Source organism: Kwoniella pini, chromosome 5 (assembly GCF_000512605.2).
Source record: "Kwoniella pini CBS 10737 chromosome 5, complete sequence".
NCBI classification, from domain to species: domain Eukaryota; kingdom Fungi; phylum Basidiomycota; class Tremellomycetes; order Tremellales; family Cryptococcaceae; genus Kwoniella; species Kwoniella pini.
Window position 1 is genome coordinate 1,824,563 of NC_091720.1, and position 22,624 is coordinate 1,847,186.

The 22,624-nt window shown below is 45.3% G+C and overlaps 10 protein-coding genes across 10 annotated transcripts; 3 read left to right on the forward strand and 7 right to left on the reverse strand.

The window, feature by feature from the left end:
• Positions 1 to 2: 2 nt before the first annotated feature.
• Positions 3 to 743, reverse strand: I206_104454 (uncharacterized protein; the record flags this gene model as incomplete). The annotated part of the gene is made up of 1 exon (XM_019155705.1): positions 3 to 743. One exon carries the CDS (start codon positions 741 to 743, stop codon positions 3 to 5), a length of 741 nt encoding a protein of 246 aa, XP_019010663.1.
• A 384-nt stretch (positions 744 to 1,127) lies between these two features.
• I206_104455 (uncharacterized protein) lies at positions 1,128 to 2,528 on the forward strand (the record flags this gene model as incomplete). Its single annotated transcript, XM_019155704.1, has 7 exons — positions 1,128 to 1,263; positions 1,322 to 1,578; positions 1,664 to 1,903; positions 1,970 to 2,047; positions 2,113 to 2,125; positions 2,178 to 2,210; positions 2,269 to 2,528. 7 exons carry the CDS (start codon positions 1,128 to 1,130, stop codon positions 2,526 to 2,528), a joined length of 1,017 nt encoding a protein of 338 aa, XP_019010662.1.
• Positions 2,529 to 2,749: 221 nt separating this feature from the next.
• On the reverse strand, positions 2,750 to 3,888 carry I206_104456 (uncharacterized protein; the record flags this gene model as incomplete). The annotated part of the gene is made up of 5 exons (XM_019155703.1): positions 2,750 to 2,825; positions 2,883 to 3,127; positions 3,189 to 3,371; positions 3,427 to 3,561; positions 3,616 to 3,888. 5 exons carry the CDS (start codon positions 3,886 to 3,888, stop codon positions 2,750 to 2,752), a joined length of 912 nt encoding a protein of 303 aa, XP_019010661.1.
• A 545-nt stretch (positions 3,889 to 4,433) lies between these two features.
• Positions 4,434 to 6,137, reverse strand: I206_104457 (uncharacterized protein; the record flags this gene model as incomplete). Its single annotated transcript, XM_019155702.1, has 1 exon — positions 4,434 to 6,137. The coding sequence occupies one exon, from the start codon at positions 6,135 to 6,137 to the stop codon at positions 4,434 to 4,436; it is 1,704 nt and encodes a 567-aa protein (XP_019010660.1).
• A 421-nt stretch (positions 6,138 to 6,558) lies between these two features.
• I206_104458 (uncharacterized protein) lies at positions 6,559 to 9,402 on the reverse strand (the record flags this gene model as incomplete). Its single annotated transcript, XM_019155701.1, has 5 exons — positions 6,559 to 6,729; positions 6,792 to 8,713; positions 8,770 to 9,046; positions 9,109 to 9,198; positions 9,253 to 9,402. The coding sequence occupies 5 exons, from the start codon at positions 9,400 to 9,402 to the stop codon at positions 6,559 to 6,561; spliced, it is 2,610 nt and encodes an 869-aa protein (XP_019010659.1).
• A 984-nt stretch (positions 9,403 to 10,386) lies between these two features.
• On the forward strand, positions 10,387 to 11,583 carry I206_104459 (uncharacterized protein; the record flags this gene model as incomplete). Its single annotated transcript, XM_019155700.1, has 7 exons — positions 10,387 to 10,443; positions 10,494 to 10,606; positions 10,666 to 10,932; positions 10,989 to 11,055; positions 11,111 to 11,128; positions 11,187 to 11,350; positions 11,433 to 11,583. 7 exons carry the CDS (start codon positions 10,387 to 10,389, stop codon positions 11,581 to 11,583), a joined length of 837 nt encoding a protein of 278 aa, XP_019010658.1.
• An 84-nt stretch (positions 11,584 to 11,667) lies between these two features.
• On the reverse strand, positions 11,668 to 13,400 carry I206_104460 (uncharacterized protein; the record flags this gene model as incomplete). The annotated part of the gene is made up of 5 exons (XM_019155699.1): positions 11,668 to 11,703; positions 11,760 to 12,403; positions 12,456 to 13,009; positions 13,071 to 13,127; positions 13,180 to 13,400. The coding sequence occupies 5 exons, from the start codon at positions 13,398 to 13,400 to the stop codon at positions 11,668 to 11,670; spliced, it is 1,512 nt and encodes a 503-aa protein (XP_019010657.1).
• Positions 13,401 to 14,048: 648 nt separating this feature from the next.
• Positions 14,049 to 15,770, reverse strand: I206_104461 (uncharacterized protein; the record flags this gene model as incomplete). The annotated part of the gene is made up of 6 exons (XM_019155698.1): positions 14,049 to 14,072; positions 14,142 to 14,777; positions 14,832 to 15,087; positions 15,146 to 15,366; positions 15,425 to 15,531; positions 15,596 to 15,770. The coding sequence occupies 6 exons, from the start codon at positions 15,768 to 15,770 to the stop codon at positions 14,049 to 14,051; spliced, it is 1,419 nt and encodes a 472-aa protein (XP_019010656.1).
• Positions 15,771 to 17,008: 1,238 nt separating this feature from the next.
• Positions 17,009 to 18,375, forward strand: I206_104462 (uncharacterized protein; the record flags this gene model as incomplete). The annotated part of the gene is made up of 7 exons (XM_070202955.1): positions 17,009 to 17,063; positions 17,135 to 17,160; positions 17,222 to 17,434; positions 17,493 to 17,546; positions 17,599 to 17,757; positions 17,816 to 17,971; positions 18,037 to 18,375. The coding sequence occupies 7 exons, from the start codon at positions 17,009 to 17,011 to the stop codon at positions 18,373 to 18,375; spliced, it is 1,002 nt and encodes a 333-aa protein (XP_070059056.1).
• A 93-nt stretch (positions 18,376 to 18,468) lies between these two features.
• I206_104463 (uncharacterized protein) lies at positions 18,469 to 22,508 on the reverse strand (the record flags this gene model as incomplete). The annotated part of the gene is made up of 14 exons (XM_070202956.1): positions 18,469 to 18,624; positions 18,696 to 18,915; positions 18,981 to 19,021; positions 19,075 to 19,418; positions 19,478 to 19,535; positions 19,599 to 19,874; positions 19,939 to 20,116; positions 20,175 to 20,239; positions 20,311 to 20,832; positions 20,881 to 20,994; positions 21,048 to 21,211; positions 21,272 to 22,038; positions 22,096 to 22,270; positions 22,328 to 22,508. The coding sequence occupies 14 exons, from the start codon at positions 22,506 to 22,508 to the stop codon at positions 18,469 to 18,471; spliced, it is 3,261 nt and encodes a 1,086-aa protein (XP_070059057.1).
• Between the last annotated feature and the right edge of the window lie 116 nt (positions 22,509 to 22,624).

Consider the following 22,624-nt stretch of genomic DNA (forward strand, 5'->3'; position numbering starts at 1 on the left):
CATCACGTCCCATGTATGAGAGCGAGAATCATGTGGAAACCCATTCTTGCACCATCGACCACCTGCACTTGCCTTCCCTCTTCTGCCGCACTATCGACAATCCATGGCTCCATTCCACACATACCACCACAACCAAGTATGATGACTTCCGCCCCCTTCCGCACCAAGTCCCTTGTTGTCGACCTCATTTTTCTCTCAACTTCAACTTGATCACCTTCTTGTAATTCTACTACACTGATATCGGTAGTTATGGGACCCACAAATCTGTCGGAAGTAGTCGATCCAAGGAATTTAGCAGTAGCTTCTATAAGGTTCGTTTTAATGCCGGACCCGGTAGCGATTATACCAAATTTACCCCTTGTACGCAATAAGGCAGTAGCAATACCAGCATGGTATATGCCCAGAACTGACAAGCAAAGGTTCTTGTCCTTCGCATATAATTCCAGTGTCGGAACGAGGGGATGATCGGAGAAGCATGCGACAAGTACTCCATCGTATTTATCGACCAAGCCGGGCAGTTCCTCCATACATGCTTCGCAACTTGACTGAGCTGTGGCCGGATCTGATATACCAGCGGGACCAGTAGAGGGGTTGAAGAATTCAGCGGTGACACCTAAGGGAATGTGAGGTTCGAGAGATTGCTTTATAGCTCTTGTGATTGAGAATGATGAATTGGGGTTAACGACCAAGATGGAAGTAGAAGTATGACTTGACATTTCTGAGCGAGTGAGAGGGGATGACATTGAGATTATTCGTTGATAACGCGAGATCCTTTGACTGTGTCGCGAAAAGTCAGATCAGTCTTACTAGTAGAGCATCGTTCCCGCACCGTGGACCCAATCTCTGCCCGAAAACAATCGATTACGACATCATCGCGTGCAGTCATAGGTTATATCGTTGTACAATTCACGGCGAAACGTGCCCTGCCGCGGCCTACGGCGAAGTTATTTCTATCTTTCCGACTTTCTACAGCCGAAATATACTATAGCATTGACTGTAAACAATATTTAGTATGATCCGATGTCGGAAATATAATTATAATTTGATCTTCCCATATTGATAAAGAACAACACGTGTAGACAGTCTAGTCTTGACCCAATCTTCAGCTGTGCGCTTTATTGAATACGATGGGAAGGTCACTGAAAGTTGCCGCTGCTCAAGTTGGAGCGGTTCACCGGACTACCAGCCGAGCTGAAGTTTTGGATCGACTGATCAATCTGGTGACAGATGCTGCGAGCCAACAAGTGAAACTGGTAGTATTTCGTATGTATTATCTGTCCTGAATTAATGCGTGATAGGCTGATTGAGGTGGTCTCTAAAGCCGAAACTACCTTTACAACCTTCTTCCCTCGGTACTACATCACCGATGATGCTGAATTGGCAAATTACTACGAGCTAGAGACGGCCGAGACTGGTCCCGTGACTCAGACTGTCAATGTCAAAGCCTTCTTTGAGAAGGCAAAAGAATTGGGAGTGGACGTCCAGATTGGTTACGGCGAGGATACGGGCAACGGAAGATATAACACAGCCGTGTATGTGAGCGGTAAAACAGGTGATGTCCTCCATAAATATCGAAAGGTGAGTATGTCGTCTTGATTCACATATCCCCGTGATTTTGGCGAATCCCATGCTGATCGTCAAATGCTGTTGGCTGTGTCATTAGGTCCATCTTCCCGGATCCACTGAGCCGTTTGACCTTGATCCTAATACCACCAATCAACTCGAAAAGCGATACTTTTTGCCCGGCAATTTCGGTTTCCAGGCTTTCAGAGCGACATCGCTAAAGGATGACTGTGGAGGAGCCAGTCCGATTGTAGGCCAACTGATATGTAATGATAGACGTTGGGCGGAAGGTTGGAGGTGCTATGGGCTTCAGGGAGTTGAGATCCTGTGTTGCGGTTACGTGAGTTTCAAGATTTTCTCCAATCTCGCTACTCGAGGTCATGACTGATAATTGCAGAAAACATAGAACACAACGGCGTATGCTCCTCAACTCTGGGGCGGAGATCAGAATATATCGAGGGAAAAGGCATATGCCGATGCCATGGTATGTCTTGATCTTCCTGGATCCGTCGATGGAATGAGTTGAACTGATCTCGTGAATTTGTGTAGTTCCACCATAAACGTAAGCTATAATTTGACATCCGTAAGTGCTCACTGACTTGATGTGGTGATAGTCGTGGTGCAAGCCCATGCATACACCAATTCCAGTAGGTCAACGCTAATCAACATTGTAAAAGAAGAATAAAGCTAACGTTTTTTACGTAGTGTTCTGCATCACATCTGCTAGAGCCGGTACCGATGATGGTCGACATCCTCTAATCCCAGGTTCTATGATTGTTAATCCTGAAGGATACATTGTCGCGGAGAGTAAGACGGAGAACGATGAGCTGGTTATTGCAACAATTGACTTGGACGATTGCAAACAAGGTAAAGAACGTACGTTCAATCTGGGTAAACACCGTCGGCCGGAGACATACGGTAGGCTCGTAGAAGAAGGTGGAGTGAAGCCGCCGCCCGAGCGATAGACTTGGATCTGCTGTACATCTCAGCTCACATAGCATGCATACATCGTTCATTATTGTCATGGTTCGTTGTGTCGACTGACTGTCAGTGGCAATGCCGACAGGTTGGACTGGGCAATCATGTCATAGTAGCTTCAATGCCCATGCCTGCTTCACACCAGCACATCTCAGGCAAGTATGCATACATCGCAATCTACAATAATCTCTCTTGGCTTCTCGAGCGATCACATGAGGACTCCCGGTTCCCGTTCTACGATTAACTCGTATTCTGGGTGCAAGTTGTAATAGGTGTTCTCGTGGCTATCGAAAATCGTCAATTGCGTCCCTCAACACAATATCAGCCGTTCTATAACTCACTACTGAATAGTTGCAGCTGTGAAAGCGGCATCTTCAGGATCGATTAGAGTCTTTTTGATACCACTTCCTTCAGCTGCTTCGAGCATAAGTTGAACTTTACATTGTTTGTCCAATGCCGAGAACAGGTAAGCGCATTCATCGACTGTGTGGCCAAGAGTTAATAGACCGTGATTTTGCAAGATAGCACATTTGTTCCTTGGTCCCAAAGCTCTGGCAATATTTTCTCCTTCTTCAGCAGCCAAAACCTGTGATGCCATTCTTCTTCAGTTGTCTATCGCGGATTCATCGTACTCTGGCTTGACTCACAATACCTCCAAAGTTGTGATATACCGCTTGGTTCTCGTAGAATAAGCAGGAATCTTGGGTAGTGATATCTACTGGCCGACCGAAAGCTGACCACGCTTTTCCGTGTAAAGAATGACAGTGGCCTGCAGCTTCAACTTCCGGTCGAGCTTTGTGTATGGCGGAATGGATGTGGAAGCCTGCCATCTACATAATCAAAATCAGCGGACGCCGCGATATACGAAGATCAGATAGATCTTACGTTTATAGGCCTTTGAGCTCCTAAAGTAGGATGAACGTATCCCTCTGGTGTCACCAATACTAATTTGCTGACTGACATCGCAGAGAAATGTACTCCGAATGGGTTCATCCAATAGTGGTCCCTCAAAATCGGATCCTGACGACGATATCAGACACAAGAAGCCTGAAAGAATTCGGGTGATGTACGTACTCGCACGGTGATGTGCCCACTAATACCTTCCCCATATCCAAGTTTTCCCCAAAATCTGAAAGCAGCAGCAAGGTGTTCTTTTACCCATTGTCTCTTCTTCAATAGACCTTCTTCATCAGTTGCGTACATGAATTCGGGATATCCTTGAATTCGGAGAGTTCCTTCTTTATTACCTCTCCATGTTCGTTCGAGTGGATTCTTGGATAGGTCAGCTGTACTTTGGTGGTAAGCGGTATCGTTAGTGGACAGGTCTGTTATAGCGATTGGGGCCATTTTGGTAGAGTAATTCGTTTAACTCTGATGTTTCTGATGGGTCTAGCAGTGTCAAGTGGCGATAGATTGCTTCATACGCAGAATAACACTTTGATGAGTTTTCATTTTGGCATTTCTTATCTCTGGTCACTCTATCGGCGGCGCAATGAGGCAAAGGCATGATAGTCACGGCAGCAGAACCTCGGGAAACAAAATGTTGGCCGTTTTTGCCGTTCGGCGTCGCATTAATTTACCCCATGGGTAGTTTCCACCTTATGTCCGCCGCTCTACACAAGTGTCATTCGTTGCCATCCCGAATTCCTTTTGCAACATGCGCACCATATGTAATGTAAGCATACGAAACACTGAGAGCTGACAGTGAGATAGGGAAATGAATATTCCTCAGTATGGCGATGCGTCACTTGAGATTTGAATTCCCTCCCGGTTTCCGCTTTTTTCTGTTACTAACGGGCCTCCGCGTCCCAAGGGATAGAAATATCAGCCTGCATTTGATCTCGTAACAAATATATACGCGAGAGCATTCATAAGGTCACAGACCCGCCTATTCAGCAATATCCTGCTTCATCAGGGGGTGAAGAGATTCGCCTACAGAAACAAGAGGATTCTATCGGGACATCTGCGACAGCCAAGGCCAATCCAAGTTGAGGTTCTATCATTCTAGCTTCTTGTGTTCTTCCAAGTCGTTTGAGGCACTCATGATATCCATGCAAAGCCCATACGTTATTGAGATGTCTAACAGCTCGAGGGAGTGTATCTGAGAAACCAAGATCTTCAGCATATACTTTGGCTGCTTCTTCCAAGTTCCCTTGTTCCAGTTGTAGAGCAGCGTATGCATGTCGAGGCGGTTGCATCCAAGCCCAAGGTTCTGAATAAATCATATTATCACAATAATATATAGATTGACGCAATTGTTCGAAAGCATGTTCGTAATTGCCACGTCTGTACTCTAGCTCCCCACCAAGCATCGTTTCGGCAATGTTGAGGATATCTTGCCATGAATTGCGAAAATTGTACCGGGTGGAAGGTACTTTCTTCCGGCTCTGCCTGAATAACGATTGCTCTTTGCTTGCGTTGTCGAGATCACCAAGTACTGAGAACGCTACACCACGCGCATAGTGAAGTATAGTAGTGGTCACACAGTAAAATTCTCGGTCATCTGGGAAAGGTAAATTGAGGATGTCTTGCCATTTACCGAATCTAACCAAGAGGTGGACCCGATAACTCTTCGACCCTTCTATGAAATTGATTAAAGGTGGATCAATTCTCCGGTACAAATCATCTGTCAAATGGGTTTCTAGTTTGTCAAGCGTTTCTTGAGCTATGCTGAATTGACCATTCAACATAGCAGCGTAGATGACAAAAGCATAATTGTGTAATCGATATAAATAGTAAAATTCAGTTGTTGCTCCTTCATAATTGTTCTTCTCGTCACCTTTAATGGCCTGTAGGTTAGTTGAGATAGCTCTTCTATAATCGCCAATCAAAAGATCGATATGACCGGGCATATGATTCAGATGACCACTATCTGGGCATAAACCGCGCAAATGATCAGCAGCTGGTATGGCTCTTTCAGGTGTTGGGGATAATTCCATTAAATGAATGTACATATGAAGAATACCGGGATGAGTATTTGATGATGGGTTTCGAAGGGCTTTTTCAAGTACTGATTGAATCTGTGATGTCCGACTATCTTCTCTTGGTGCGCCTGTCTGCAGATCCCATAATTGCCAGGGAGCTATAGCCATCAATGAATCCGCATATAATGCTATGACGTCCAAGTCATCCCCAAATTCCTGGTACACCTCAGCCATCCTATCAGAATATGCTAAATTCCATGCCGTGGGGTTCCCTTGTTCATCTAAAGGATATCGCGCCAATATAGCTTGAGCGAGAGCGATCTCGAGGGAATCTGTAGCATACTCGAGTGCTTTGGATCCGGCAGAATGACATTTTGTCAAAAGTCGCTTGAGCTCTTCCTCATTGAACATCTTCCAAGGGCGATTGTAATTAGGTCCTGCAGCATAAGCGATTCCCCAATATGCCATCGCACAACCAGGATCAAGATCTAAAGCGCGTCGAAAACACCTCGCAGCTTCTTCATGGTGAAATCCATATGACCATAGCAGACCGCGGTCGAACCAGACTTGGCATTCTCTGGAAGCGGTCTGTATTGACCTACTGTACGTTCCAAGTTTGTAAGGATACGGTCCATTGGAAGGTGATGGGATATTTTCAAGCGTTACAGTCATATTGGCGTGAGGTATGACAGGAATATCGAAAGGAAGTACGTTGAGCCTAATACCTGACCATCTCGTCGGACTATGCACTGTCCAGGAGCTTCAGGTGAACGTCATGTGAAAGATGGGAATGATGGAGTTGAGATGCAAATCGGCTATCAAGGATGGATGACTGTGAAATGAAGGACAAATGTTTGTAACATGGGCATTTAGGTATGACGTGATCCAGCGTTTGTGCTCAAAAAGAAGGCGATCTCCGTTCGAGATGCATATTTCATGTGATTATGTAAATTGTCCATTCTCATGCCAAATGAGCGTGCGTGAATATTAGATTTTGTATATATGGAAGCTATGGAAAAGTAGAAGGAATCGAAGTATAGTCCGTGATGCAGGGATTAGGAGAGATAATGTGGTTTACCTGATTTTTAGTAGTCTAAGGTAGAGTGATTCGCCAGACAAGAGCTTGGTTGTCCAGAGTTGATCCATATTGATCGACGTATTTTTCACCAGCTTCAAACCCATTGGTGGTGATAAAGTCATTATCAGAGAATGAAAATAGGAAGTAGTCGTTGGGGTATTGGGGATCTTCAAGAGAGGCGAGAGCCTGGATCACAAATTGTATCAGTAGGTAGCCAAGTGCGTTACGCTGATCGAAATGAGACTCACAGCAGACTCCCATTTCCCGTTGATCAAGCTGACATCAAAAGTTCCACCGTTGTGCAAACCGAATCGATCCAGCTGGGTATCATCGATCATATCGATAAATTCGACTGGAACGATGGCAGTGATATTTGATTCCAAAGTACCTTTAGGAGAGACAGGTTTGACACCATTTGTATATTCAGTGTTGACTAAATCGGTAGCCCCATCGAGGTTGAAAAGCATGAAATCCTTGTGTTTGGATTCACTATCATCGTTCCCATTACCTTTACCGTCTCTTGAAAGAAGCATAAAAGTGTTTTCAGAGATGTAAGCGACATCCGACTGTGCCAGAGTTTTACCTTTACCGTTTGTGACGGGTAATTCGACAACGTAGGAGTGTTTCAAGATAGGTTGTCCTGAGATATCGTAAATAAACATTCTGGCATATCGACCTGATCCGTTCTTATCCAGATCTTGAGTCAATCCAGATTGCATCAAAGCGTAAAGTGTTTTACCGTCTGGACTGACTGTGAGACCTTCAAATCCTTGATTTTGGACTCTGCCTGTATCGGGACCTATAGAACTCTCGGCATCGAAGTATAAAGAGCCGTTTCTGTAGGGTAGAACAGCTTTAGGAGGTACAATAGTGTCGAGCAAGATACCTTCAGCGGAGTACTTCCATATGTAAGGACCGTACTCGTCGGATACCCAGGAAGTGCCATCGGCGAGAATAACGAGCCCTTCCGGATCAGTTGAGATATGGTTATATGATTGACTAGCAATAGGTTGAGGTATAGATCCATTTCTTACGGATTCGGGATTGAGACCTGTGGTAGGGGTTCCGTCTGCTTCCACATACTTGAGAGTGCTTTCGTACTTCAAAGCAAAGCTGGACTTGGCTGCTTGGTACTCGAGAGACGTGTTGCCGTAGTAAGGGTTTAGGTTGAAAGATATGAAATGTCGTCGGGAAACATAATCGGTAGTGGTGTCGGTATTGTGACCCCTGTCGGGTTGAGTCACCATTACACCCGTGTAAGAACCGTTGGCAGTTTTCTTCATAGATTGGAGATAAATTGCAGATCCTAAAGAGCCGATAGTCTCGCCAAAGGAATCTATCGCGTCTCCGTCAATAGCTCCGAAACCTACTAATCCCTTGTTGATGTAGGTTTTCCCGGCAAAGGTGACCATGGTTTGATAGGCAGGATCTGGACCAGTCAAGGTAGGAGTAGCGCTTGTTGATGAAGACGCAGCTGATGATGAGGCGGAGGTTGAGACGCTGACACTGGCACTGGCACCAAGCGAAGTGGAGATCGCAGCGGAGGAGCTCATATGAATCGAAGTGGTTGGCAAATTGGGAGCGGAAGCTGAAGCACCCACTGAAGAATATTCACTGACGATGCTTGAAACACCCACACTGGTAGCGGAAGTTACAGGTACCGAAGAAGCGGACACGATGACGGAGGAGGTTACGGACGCAGCGTTCGAGTGGGAAGCGGATCGAGAAGCTGTGGTAGACCCAGTACTGGAAGCAGCCGAAGCGGCTCCGCTGATTCCTTTTGAAGGGCTTGCGTTGGGTGCAGATGAGACAGCAGAAGAGGCTGATATGACAGCGGAAGTGGCGGCTGAGGGGCTGGAGGGACCAGAAGTAGCAGAAGTTTGTACTTGCGATTTCGAAGATACGGGTTCAATAGATATAGCAGAGCTGACGGAGTAAGGTTTTGTTGAGGCCGAAGTCTCGTCAGATGTAAGAGGAGTGGTTGAAGGACTCGTACTTTTGGTGGTCGAGGGCAGTTGAGACGAATGAGGTGCATCGGGAGCGACCGAGGGGTTCGCGTTGCCATTTCCATTTCCATTGTTTCCAGCAGTGGTAATTGGAGCCGGTAACGATACTACAGTGGATGAGGTAGAAGTGGATGTAGGCGCTTGACCAACACGTACACAGAATTCTATAATAAGTGGTCAGAAGGAGCTTATCTGTATATCAACCCCATCAAGTACTTACCGGTGACAGCATCTGCAAGGTTTAGCTGTTTGGCAAAATCTTCTACCACGAAAGCGTTCCTGGAGATAGCGGTGTAATTGGTGTAGGAATCTGCCGTCTCAGCGAAGACGAAAGTACAAACTTGAAGAGGAAGATCGGAAGCATCAACTTGTGGGAATTCGAAGGGAGCGTAAACGTGTTCAGGTATGCCAAGGATGTATCCAGCGTTCTGACCAAGAGAGTAGATAGGCTGAGAGCCCCAAGCAGCAATCAAGGTAGATATTGCAGAATTAGAAGGCTATATGATCTATGAATCAGTGATGCAAGATAGAAGACAAGATTTTATGGGAAAAAGCTCACAGTTTCGACAATCACAGTCGTAAAATTTGACGAAGTTACAAGTGCAAGTCCCTCAGAGTCCTCCAAAAAGATGGTCGTTGAAGCGAGAGCCTGATGGTAGATTAGCTACGAGGCTTAGCCCAAAGAAAGGATCTACCAACTTACATGACCAGCACTCAAGCCAGAGCCATGGGCAATTTGTCTACCGTCGATGATATGTCTGCCGAGGAGCTTCTTGTCAGCTTGTCGTTGAATGGGAGAGGCGTGTACTAAGGCCAGTAAAGGAAGGAGAATCGAAAGGGCGGCGGACTTCATAATGAATGTTGTTTTATAGGTGGATTTTGGTGAATGGACATACCTTTTTTTCGAACTCGTTAAGTCTGGCTATTTATACGCAGCCCTCCTTTCAACCTGCAGGCATCCCGTAGATTTGATGTTTTTACTTCTCCATGTTTGTTTAAATGATTCCATTGTTGTGAGCCCAATGGACGATCCGAACTCGAACAGATTTGATGTCAACATATATATCCGGACCTCGATTTCCCTTTAGAATTATAATGTAGCCCTGAATCGAGCAAGACTGTTAAGCATCAAAGAGATATGAGTAGTGACACATGTGCTGATGAAGTGCTATATCGAAGTCTGATTCGCAGCAGAGACGTAACTGGTGATCACGTTTGTGGGAATGAGGGGTTCAATTCGGGATCGAGGTGAACAAACGTGCGTTTGTGTCATATTTATGTTTTACTGAATCCCTCTTATCCATTTAGATGCCGAATCATTTAGATTCCCGCCAAGCTACAAGGGATTTCTAGGATGTCTTTCGGTAACGTTATCAGTCGATCAATGTTATCAGTAAAGATCCTCTAAGTGAGCGAATCCTTCAAAGGGCATCGCCGAGCTGGCAGGCGAGCGGATATAATCAACGATTTCGACGAGCGATATTGCTGATCACGAATATAGTTGTCCGTACAGTCTTCAGTGATACGAGGTCATGCATAGCATTTTCGCAAACATTCAGGTATATAAGTAGTGTGGGATGCATCAATGCTTGTGGAATGATCAAATAGCATCTTAAACGGATACGACTACTTACGTAAAACCCGGTCGAGTGACGATCTCGATTCGGTCAGGCGAGGAATGATCGAAATGAAGCGGTTTATGACGATGATGAGCTAAGGCTAGAATGTATTCCCCGCTGAAATCACAAGTTGTTTACATCTCGGGCCATCTAAAATGTAGAACTTGTAGAACGATACTGAAACGAATTTACACTAAATACACCGAACTTACAACATTATGACTGGAAATTCAATCACTGCTGATAGAACCATCACTCTCAACTCCGGTGTCAAAGTCAGTCATCGGTTATGCAAGCACATACTTAATATACTGACTCAGTGTAGATCCCACAACTAGGCTTTGGAGTCTACCAATCACCACCTGAAGTAACCTCAAAGACGGTACTCGCTGCTTTAGATGCGGGATACAGGCATATTGATTCAGCTTATTGGTATTTGTGAGTAACCCAATCGTTCAGTCTTCAGGCGAGAGATGACTGGTTTACTTATTATATAGCAATGAAGAACAAGTTGGGCTGGCAATTAAGAACTCTAAATACCCTCGTGACTCCGTCTTCATCACCACCAAATTAGGACTTGCCGATCGAATAACTGAACTGTTGAATGAAAGTGTTTCCAAGATAGACCCCACCGATGGAGGATATGTGGATCTGTTTCTTATACATTCACCCAGTGCTGGGCCTGAGAAAAGGGAAGAGCAATGGAGGGCTTTGGAACAATTAGTCAAACAGGGGAAAGCAAAGACGATAGGTGTATCCAACTAGTGAGTATATACATTCATTCATAGCGAAACTCCCTGACAACTTCATCATCAATCAGCGGTGTAAAACACCTCGAGCAAATGGAAGCCTATGCTGTTATACCGCCAGCTGTCAACCAGATCGAGGTGAGCTGTCATTGTCCGGTCTGTAGTGAAACAAATCACTCACAACACTGTACAGCTTCATCCTTGGTGCCAGGTCAGTGCAAGGATCTGGATACATGCTCTACTCGCGATGCTGACATATGATTTTACAGCAACCGTCCATCGTCTCATACTGCCAATCTCACAACATCGCACTCGAAGCATACTCCCCTCTTGTACAAGGAACTAAGGCTGAAGATCCGACTTTGCTGAAGATAGCAGAACAGACGGGAAAGAGCTGGGCCCAAGTACTCATAAGATGGAGTCTGCAGAGAGGGTGAGCAATATTCCTTTCAACCGTGCGATCGTCGATCAAGGTATATTCTTAGTCAATTCTGACTGATTTGTTGCGTTTTCAGGTTTATTCCCTTGCCCAAGTCTGACACGAAAGACAGGATCATCGCCAATCGTGACGTTTTCGACTTTGAGCTTAGTGATGACCAAATGCAAGCGCTCAACGGATTAGATAAGGATGAACACGTTTGCCTGAATCATACCGAGTTACCATAGAAAGGTTAACGTATAAAACATGCATTCATCATACTAAACCATTGTTGATGCCAATATCACACATTAATCCCATCCGACCCGCAATCAAGCTTCGAATATCCGGCCAGTGCTCACGTTAAGCTGGATCCGGTGTCAGCATCCTCATTATCGAGGCGGGAAGACCAAAAAATGCTCACCCTAGTCCACTTCTTACCAGCCCACCATCTCGTTAACAACAAGTAAGGCCAGTAAACGTGCCAAAGTACGACGAATGGCACCCAATCATCTGAGACCAATGTTGGGTCTTTCCTCCATATCAGAGGTTCTTCACTAGGTTTTGTTGGAGCTTTTGATCGTATACCAATCGCACATGCAGGGAGGGACGGGTGAATCTTTTCTAATGTCTCGGGAGACGAGACTATTACGGGGAGATACCTCATGATGAGATCATTGTATATCCATGATCGTGGTGAAGTGTTTGCCGGTGGTCGAAGAATGGATCTAGAGACCGAAGGCTGGTCTTCGTAGCATCCAGCTATTTTCGACAAGGGGAGCATGATGACAGCTGTATGGACTCTTGCATTACATTCTATAGGGTACATCTCGCCGTTTCGGGTAGACAAGATGAAGTCGAAAGAGAAATGTCCGGTTAGATTACGCGGTTTCCCAGTGGGTGTAGGATCTTCCTGTAGTCGTTCCAGCAAAGTTTTGGTCCACGTTTCGGCCCGTTGACCTATCTCTTCAGTTGTCGAATTCTCATATGTCATAAGCATATCATTTGATGGACAGGTAACGAAGGAGGTGATTTGACCATTGATTACGGAAGCATGTGTACACCATTCTATGTTCAAATTTCAGTCAAAACGGTACAGATCACAAAGCATGGTACTCACCTTGTCCAGGAATGAATTCTTGAAAAACATACGGACAATCCTTGGTGATCTTGAGTTTCAAGTATTCTAATGTTGATCTCGTCTTGCTTAAATCCTTATCATCTCCTTTCAGGGGGTACAAGGTCATGTCTCCTCGATTTTCGTCTAAACCCATACACTTCAGAATATATTTGGGTTCTAAGAATTGTTCATCGTTCCGTAAGAATAATAGAGCTTCCTCAACACTTTCTACCATCTTTCCGGATGGAATCGTGAGTCCTAATTTGTGCACTAAAGCCATGAATCTATCTTTATCATGCAGATCTTCCATAGTTTCTGGATCCTGGATAAATGTACGACACCTTCCGTCTGTAGCTTTGAACATCTCTTCTGCCGCTTTAGCATCTTCAACAGATGAACCAGCTCCGGATACTGGGATGAACAGGGTCGCGGAGTGAAGCTCAGCGATTGATAGTAGTTTCTTTGAGTATCTTTGATATGATTTAGCAGCGATAGGAAGTATATAGAAACGGTCAATTGCTGACGAATATCGCATTGGACAATATTCTCCCCATCTAAAAGCTCAACCACTAAGCATATTCCACCTCACTGGTGAACAACTGAGAGTAGACTTACCCCTCTTCCTCAACACCAATCACCTTCCATCCGGCCCTTTTGAATGCTCTTGCTAAGCTGTGGACAAGGTAAGCTGTCTCCTTATTTTGCAGAGACTGCGTTCACTCACGTTAAACCTTTAGACATACGTCCCCCGCTGATTACTACGCATCCCTGAGCCTCACTTGTAATCTGTCCAATGCGCAATTCACGTCTGTCTCCGAAGAGCTTGTCCCAAACCATACATGTCACTACAGCACTTGCAGTTATCGGAAGTAACAGCAACGACAAACATGGTAGTATGACGCTGGACAGGAAGTTCTGAACTGCTGTTGGAGTTTGTCGGCCCATATTTGGCTTGATCTTTCGGTATATTAGATATGTCTCATCCAAACTAAACGACCTTCCTATTCATTGCTTGTCGAGCCGAGCTAGTCGATATGCAGGCGATACTGTTACCGAAGAAGCACAAACAGCGTGACGTGTGTATATCATTGAATAATCATTGTCAAGTGACGTAAATGCACGATAGCGCGGTGTCGATCAGAATCATCGATATATCGATATACTCATAAGAATCAGAATCGAGACTTTGCCTATAAGGTACAGCCGGTTTCCGATCCCGATTTGAGAAGTATACTAGCGATATCTTTTTTGTCATTTATCGTAATGCTTTTATCGATTAGATCGATGGGACCGAATTGCGGGAATTAAGGAGTTAATCCCATAAATGAATTTTAAGTGTCCTTATCCTAGGGTGGAATATCTTTTGCTCAATGTTCCACATCATTACTTTTTGAGTGGGTTATGTAGGTTGGTCCATCTCAAAAGGATTCGGAGACTTGACAGAGAAAGACGATGCATGTATGACCAAATTGCTACATAGGTTTTTAATACCACTTCTGAGCTTTTATTTACTTGTTATGAATTTGTTTGTTCTGACAAAATGCTATGTTACAACTTCCCGCCTTATTCCTCCGAACCCGTCTCGCTACAGACCTAATGCACAGAAGTTCCGTTGACCTGTTGAAACAAGGATGGATCAGCATGACTCAATCGATAAGGTCTGAGTCCCATAGATTGGCGACTCACACCGTTCGTAACGACCCCAGTTCCATCCACTGGTACGCCCCCAGCTGAGATGGCGGCAGCTTTGGTGTGATTACCGTTAATACCATTTCTCTTCAAACTGTGTGCAGTACAGCAGTCATCCGCTGGTGCTGCTTTCTCAGTACCGTTCTTCTTAGCGTATGACTCAGGATTGGCCCCAAGATCACCGGCATCGACATAAGCCTCTTTACCGACACCTTGACCAAATCGTGCTTTGACAAATTCTTTGTGTACTTTCAAGACCGATTGAAGCTCTTCAATTGGTACATCGTTCAAGAAGATACATTTACCGAACTCTTTGTCGGGAATAGCGAATCGTTGTTTACCATCTCGAGTCTTCTTGATAGCATCGGTGGCAACGGCGATCAACTCATCGTCGAACAAATCGTGGTCCATAGAAAGACCAACAGAAGATACGAGGTTGAACCATTCATCTCGTTGTGCGTCATTGAGGATACCTCGGGAGTGAGCAAGCGTTATCGAGTATGCCATATCGATGGTGATGGCGTGACCATGTCTCAACGGTATTCGTGGGGTCAATTCAAGAGTTGGTGACCAAGTGTGACCGAAAGCGATCACTCGGTCTAAACCAAGTTCGTGCAGATTGGGTGATTCAAGCTGTGGTGCGAGGTCAGCTATCGGATATGATATAACATGGAGCCGTAAACTCACCTCTAACATAGTTTCGATACCTCGATGACATATCTCCGCACCAGGTGCTCTAACAGCATCGCCTCCATCCTTGTAGCCAAAACCAGTCTCGACTAATTCCTTTCCGTGTTTGACTAATAATTCGTATACAGCCTTGTCACCGACTGAAGCGATCTTAACAAGTTCTGCAAAACCGTTTCGGACTTGACCAACAGGTAATGTCTTCAAGAACGAGAAATCGAGGAACGTGTGAAGAGGAGCATGGTAGGCACCCAATCTGATCTCGAGCATCAGCCTTGAAGAGTATATTGATCGCTATTCTCTGAAATGCTCACCTGTTTTTCAACTTCTTGTGGTTGATTCCGACTTTGATGGACACGGAAGCATCGATCAAACCGATCAAAGTGGTTGGTACACGGATGAAATTACTAGTTCTTCGGTAAGATGCGCATGCATAACCTGCGACATCGGTAACAAGACCACCTCCAATAACAAGGGTGGGTTCGGTTCGGACAGTACCGAAAGAGTCCATGGCATCAACGATTTCGAGCATGGTCTGTACGGGAGTTCTGCATTTAGCTCCCTAAATCTAAGCAGGAGAGAACGTTACTCACATCCATGGTTTTATTCATCTCTCCTCCGTTTACAATCTTCCAAGTGATCTCAACGTTGTAATGAGCAAAGTATTTCTCAATCTGAGCCTTGTAGATTGGGTGAACAACTATCGTTTTGCGTCAGCTCCGAGAAGAGTATGAGGGAGGGACCATTTTCTCTATTCAACTCACTTGTGTCCATTACAATCAAGACTCGTCCCCATCGCTTGTATATATCTGCGAGCTTTGAGTGTTGAACATCGAAGACAGGTGAGGTATAATGGAAGTTGTATTTGAGGGCTTCATAGCCGTCAACAACGATGGAACCTTGAGAATCTTTGGATACTTTGGCAGTTAGATCAGACATGTTGAGATGTGATTCTACGACTTTATAAAAGTGAGTGATTTTGAAGTGAAGTGGAAGTAAGGAGGGAGAGAGCAAAGAAGGGGAATGAGCCGTATATATACATATATTGTTTGTGTACTTCCTTTTCTCGATGTCGTATTTTCACTTGATCGAAAAGAAACGTGGGTGATATACGCCATAATGTCGTTTATGGAAATCTGACACAATCAGAAAGCACGAACGAAGCAAAGGTGTATTAACACCCTGTATGATTTTCGAATTCGCTGGGCAATTCCAGCCTTCTTTGCTTGAATCGATTGGCATAAAGGCACTAGTGGGAAAGAAGGGCATACATGAGTTCATCGAAGCAGAGTGAACCATCGTAACATACAGATGGATCGGTTAAACCGTTTGCGGGTATCATTATCTACAGTTGAGCCCCTGATTCTCATGGGGAGATTGTGAAAAGATTACGATCGATCGGCTCGGACCAATCATCACGAGATTTGCAGCCGCATTACCGGGCTGTTAGCTTGGACACATCGACGCTGTAAAAACAGTGCAAACACCGCCTTCTTACGGAGAAGGATATACGTATGGGTTAGATACCAAGAAAAGTGAAAGGCAAAAACAAGGGTAGTTGACAGTACTTTTTGACAATTTTACCTCATCATGATAATCGGATTATCTTCAGATAATCGTGCTTATTCACGTGACTTGATTGACGATCGTTGAGGAATTCGAATGCATCGTTAAATGCCTTACATAAATTGCTGCCAAAAATAGGCCATAGATCTGATCTCGCTTCTTCACCCCTGGATATCTTACATATACAACTCTGCCTAAGCGCATTTGCAGTGACTGGAATCCCTTGTCTCGATCTGAAGTTTATCAAATCAGAATCGATGATAAAAGGCGATGAGGGTAACGTGACTGATGTCATTCTAATCAGATAATCCTTTGCAATCATTCCCCGGTTAATCATGACACCTAGATCCGATGGATGACATGATCTCACTCTGATGCTAAGAACCTTAGGTTGTGATCGCTTCCCATCACACACACACACTCGATGATAGAAAGAAGGCTGTTGTATAGAATGGCAAGATGCAACGTGTCGGGAGGAATGTGTTCGGAGTATGACGATATACCGGTACAACTCAATTGTGGGAGGTTTGCTTCTTAATGCATGAAAGATGACTTTAGTCTTTTGAAAATTAGCAATTCTGACCAATCTTCCACAGTAGGTAACTTTCATCATGGTCACCACTAGCAGATCTAAACCGCAAGCTCAGGCTCCTCAGAAATATCATGGTAAGTCTGAGCAAGCTGCAGTTTTCCTGATGCTCAACATCGCTAACGCTTGAGGTGCTTTGACTGTGTAGAACCTGTACAAGGTACTGTCTTTCACGTAAGTTAATCAACCCGGATGCATGCGATGGAGAATATGACTGATCTTATCGGTGCATCAGGGTGATGGTCGAGAAGAGGCATTGTTAAAACACCTCCAGTCCCTTCCTTCCCTTTCAGCCGAGGAGACATCAAGTCTGTCTCTGCAAGATCGTTCTCAGAGAGTTTTAGATGCTATCCATGAATTCGGCAAAGGGGAGAACAGGTATCTGATGAGCGTTGGGGACACCAAGGGTAAACAAGTTGAAGAGCTAGTGAGGGAGAAGAAGCCTAAGGCAAGTTTCTGCCAAACTTGCGAAAACGAAATTTGCGCTTATAGTTGTGTGCTCTCAGCTCGTTCTGGAATTGGGAACATATGTTGGATACTCCGGTATTTCTTTCGGTCGAGTAAGTCCTTCCAATCTATCTTGCGAAGATCTACTAACTGATCGTAACACAGCATCTTCTCGAGCTCCACCCAGGTTCGGTATATCCAGGTGATTGGACTTCGAACACTGAAGAGGACAGAGCTGGATATATCTCACTTGAAAAGAGCGAAGTATATGCTACAACTGCACGAGGTGGATTCAAATTGGCCGGTCTTGAAAAGGTAATCAGAGTGAGTGAACGTCATTTTGTGACGTCCGATATGACATAGCTAACTCATCATTTCACAGGTCATCACTGGCAGCTCTACTACCAGCCTGAAATCACTTCGAGAAACCCTCAACATGCCTCAACCGCTCAAATTCGATATGGTGTTCTTAGATCACTTGAAACCACTATACACCATAGACATTAAGGTACTAGAAGAGGAGGGGTTGGTTGGACCGGTGAGTAAAATCATCGATGCCTACATAATCGACTTATTTCGCTGACTTTATTCGGTCGATTATAGGGTACTGTGCTTGTCGCGGACAACGTAGTCAAGCCAGGTAACCCGGCTTATCTCTCTTGGGTACGAGCTACGCCCGAGCAGAAACGAAAATCATTACAAGCTCCTCGTCTTACCACCCAACCACCTGTTACACCGAATCCGCCTACGGAAGATTGGGAGACAGCTTTCCACGGTGGACCGATCGATGAGACTCGATGGGCACCTGAGGAAGCTGAAGGTATCACTGCGGAGGGCGATCCTGGCTTAATATACACCAGCGAAATGCTTGATGGATGGGATCCTTACACAGGCGAGAAAGACGCTTGTGAAGTATCGGTCTGTACCGGTAGGCAGGATTAGAAGTAGTGTACGAGGACATGAGCCGTTTGAAATTTAGCCAGAGCAGATGACATGCATCATATCACGCAGCAATAGCAAAAATTGTGACATGAATTAGGATCGCAGGAATCCCGTACTTCGCCAAGTGCACACCATTCTTTTTACTTGATCTTCGTCGACCGGAGGGAGATTGCGGATGGTTGAGGAAGCGATAGATGAGTTGGAGATATCCACCATTATCTCGGGAGGCGATTTGGAAGCGTCTCCGTACTATCGCACAAACATAACATGATTAGTTCTATCCGATGTATCGTGTCAAATGCTGCCAAACGTGAACTCACGGCCTCTGTCCACATATGTAACATTTGCTTGCTTGGGTTGAGCTCTAGATCATTAACACTCGCATCTACATAGTTCAGCCATTCTTGGGGTTTTACTCGCTTGAACGATAATCCAGCCGCGTGGAGACCGTTCAATACAGTTTGCCATTCAAGGTTATTAGGATGCACGACGTGATATATCAGAGGGGACGAAGGGTGATCGCTAGTGGTGATATCGATACTACATACCAACCCACTCTTCAACAATGCACTGTCTCCTGAAAGACAATAGAATAGCACACTTACATCGCTCGAGAGGCCAGATCCACAGGTAGCCAGGAAGGTTTCTGCACAGAATGCTCAGCTGTTATGCACAGTTCTGCAGTACCGAAATACTCACCTCCTGCAAAAGAGGCAAAGACCCAGTGATCTCAGCCGTTCTAATGAGTAATGGCCACCCTTCCTTTTCATTCCAATATCCGTGCTGCGTATCTCCACATAATTGTCCCACTCTCACTATGTGCACTCGATCTTTTAAGACACCACTTTCAGACGCGAGCCCGCAGATTCTTTCCGTCACCCACTTAGACTGGGAGTAACCTATTGGTGATGCTGTCGAGGGATCGTGGGAGGGCTCTTCCAGGTATCTGGGGGATGTTTTGCCAAGCACTGAAGCAAGCGAAGAACAAAAGTACAATTTTCCGCCTTCAGTCTTAGCTACAAGATCCAGTAAATTCCGTGTGCCTGTCATTTGACACAATCAGCTTACACAAAGATAGCACGATGCTCGATGACCAACTAACCCTCGATACTATTTTCGAAGGAGACTAAACTACTGGTGAAATGGACAGGCCATGCAGCCTATCATAAAGAGTCGTGAATCAGTTGGGCTGACCTGTCAACTTTGTGGATAACTAGACTCACATGTATCACAATGTCTAATTTATCTACCAGACCCTTGTATACTGCTGGCGACAAGCCTAAATCCGGTTTAACAAGATCTGCCGCGAGGAATTTCACCTTGAACGTCGGATCGAGTCCAAAACCTCGTTTACTGAGGCCTTCAAAAGTTCGCTTGTACGCCGCGTCATCATCTTCTGCTCTGACTAGACAAATCACGTTGTCAATGACATTGGGTGATGGCTGAGAGAATTGGTTTAGGAGGAATGATCCCAGTGATCCGGTACCACCGGTAAGTAACTGGAAGTAGTGGTCAACCTGACATACTTGTCGAGCCATTTCTCTGAGCCAATTGAATACTCACAACAGTCTTCCCATTAACCTTACCCCTGTCCTGCTTCCGATCGAGGTGTTTCGTATCTTGACCCATCCCGAAAAATCCATACTTCTCGACTAGGCTTTCCATCAGCCTATAGGTTTCTTCTATATCGATTCCATTAACCACTTTATGTTCTTGTAGATCGAAAATGAACTGGGATAAGCTGTGGAATGTTATAACAATCGCTCATGGCCATAACTCCCTATTCAGACAGCTCTTACCTGTTGATAGTAGGCTTCTCGAAGACCACATTGTTCGGCAAGACGGTTCCTCCTGTGTTGAGTTGCTTTGGTCCATCAACGATCCATTAGTGCTCTACAGGCTATGATTTGGCATATGGTCGGCGGAGGTACTCACCTTCTGCAGACTTGTCCGTATCCTTGTAGCCATCAGAGAGTCTACACCCCAGCTAAACAGATCGTTCTCTACGCCCAAAGTGTCCACTTTAAGCCGTGAGGCAACAGCGTCCTTCACTATCCTCTCCACTGCTATAGTGATCCCCACCAAGGATCGTTTCGGAGCTGTCTCGACCTGTCCGCCTCGTTCCTGGTACAATTGATCGATTTCTTCTCTAAATACATCATAGGCTACCCCTCTTTGGATTGTACCTTTACTACTCTTGGGCAGGGTTTTAGTCGTACTATTGACGACGTAACACATATCTTTCGTGATTTGAGCAAAGGAAGGTGAAGATGCATTTGCATCCGCAATGAGAGGTGCTATGTCACCTAACAGGCTGGACGAAGCCGGGATTTCTCGAGGGAAAAGGAGTACACCTAATTGCGATTGTTCTGAGCCAACAACCAGAACGTCCGAGAAGAACGAAGATGATCGAAGGACACTTTCTATTGGACCTGGTGATGCTTTCTCTCCGTTACTCTATCCCCGGCGTCAGTCATTAATCCTATCTTATGCAGTCTGACTTACGAGAACTATAACATCGTCACCTCTTCCAGCATACTTCCATACATCCTTTTTAGTGGGATGTGGCCGATATAGATCTCCAGTAGCATAGCTCCCATCACCACGATTTGACTTGGTCTGATTGCATTCGTCAGCTTGGTCAACACAAAATACATGATGAGCCAGCCTACCTTACTAAGCCACCTATCTGTCACGACCATTTCGTAACGAGTTTCACCCGGCGTTGACTCCCCTTCCAATTGCTCAAATACCAGGGCATCGGCATAAGGGGAATCATTCCTAAGCCATTCCCAGTCTTTTTCTGTGCTGTAATCCCGATGCGAGCTGAGTAGGACTTTGGTAACGACAGGATGAAGTCAGACCGGTATGATTGTTACAGGTGAAGCCCACTCACATCCGCATTCACTGCTTCCCAGCCTACTGACTAATTTTATCCCCTTTTCCACCATCATATTCCCGATTGTCGTATCTAGCGGTGCTCCTCCAGTACTGACATAATCCATATTTTTCAGCAATTGTATGCCTGGTCCCTCAGGATCTTGAACCAAAGTTGACAGTATGTATGGTACGGAGAGGAACGAGGTAACACGGAACCGGTTTGCTCTTTCTTCTTGTTGATGTTTTGATAATGTTCTGTTCAAAAGAGGGCAAGGCGACTCTAGACAAGCTGCGACTGCTTGAACGACGTTCCCGGTGGTTATAGGAACATCTGAAGTGGGGTAGAAATATATCATACTCCTAGCCATCCACGCACGCAGTAGGTCTGATATCCCTCCATGGAAAAGAGGAGTTGTGGTGAAAGCAGCTGATTCTGATGGCAGCGCATTTTTTGTAGTCGAGCTTGAGGAAGGGGAATAAGACGGAAGAGCTCGACGGGGAAGCACTGAGACACTGAGAGAATGGGTGTTTGGGATAGGCTTAGGAGTACCACTGGTTCCTGAGGTATGAAAGATATGAGACACACTATCATTGTTGTGTACCGCACAGGTTAGATCAGTAGGTGGGAGATCATTGAAGCCGAGAGGTATTGGAATGCTGGTAACAGTAGCGTCCAGCTGCCTAGCTGAATGCGCGAGCTCGGTGTATTTCGGATGATAGATCAGTTTGGTAGATGCGGATGCTTTGTATAAATGAGCAACGGCGGAAGGGGAACATTGCGGTCTGTAGTAGGAGGAATTATGCGTCAAGAGGCTTCGCTTTATTGAAAGATTGACTCACGCTATCAGGACGACTCCATAGCCCATCCGCATTAATGCAATCCATCCCAGCAGAAAGTCCAGCCCAGTGGGACATAAAAGTGACACTATCCCAGCGTTGTCCTTGCTCTCATTGACCCCTTCTGATACCAGGCCACCAACGAGTCGAGAAGAAAGGTCTAGCAGTTCTGGAAAAGCTACTCATGGAGTTCGGTCAGGTCCAAGGGTACATAATTAAATGCTTTATGACTTACAGTAACAGTCACATGTCCAGCCTGCATTCTCTGTCCTCGAAGTGAACCCTACAACCTTCTCCTGCTCAAACTCCTTCGCTCCATCGTTTATCAATTGCAGGATATTCTCCACGTCATGGGGATACTGTTCATTCTGGTATTGGGCATGACCAGCGGTGGAGACCAGGTAGGATAGTGTCATGACCAAAGCAGGTGGGATTCCCTTTTCGCTGTTGAATCTGTATAAACCTTGATCATGTTACATTGTACATTTTGACCAAAATGGCGCTTTGTCTTCACGCTTTCCGCTCGATGCGC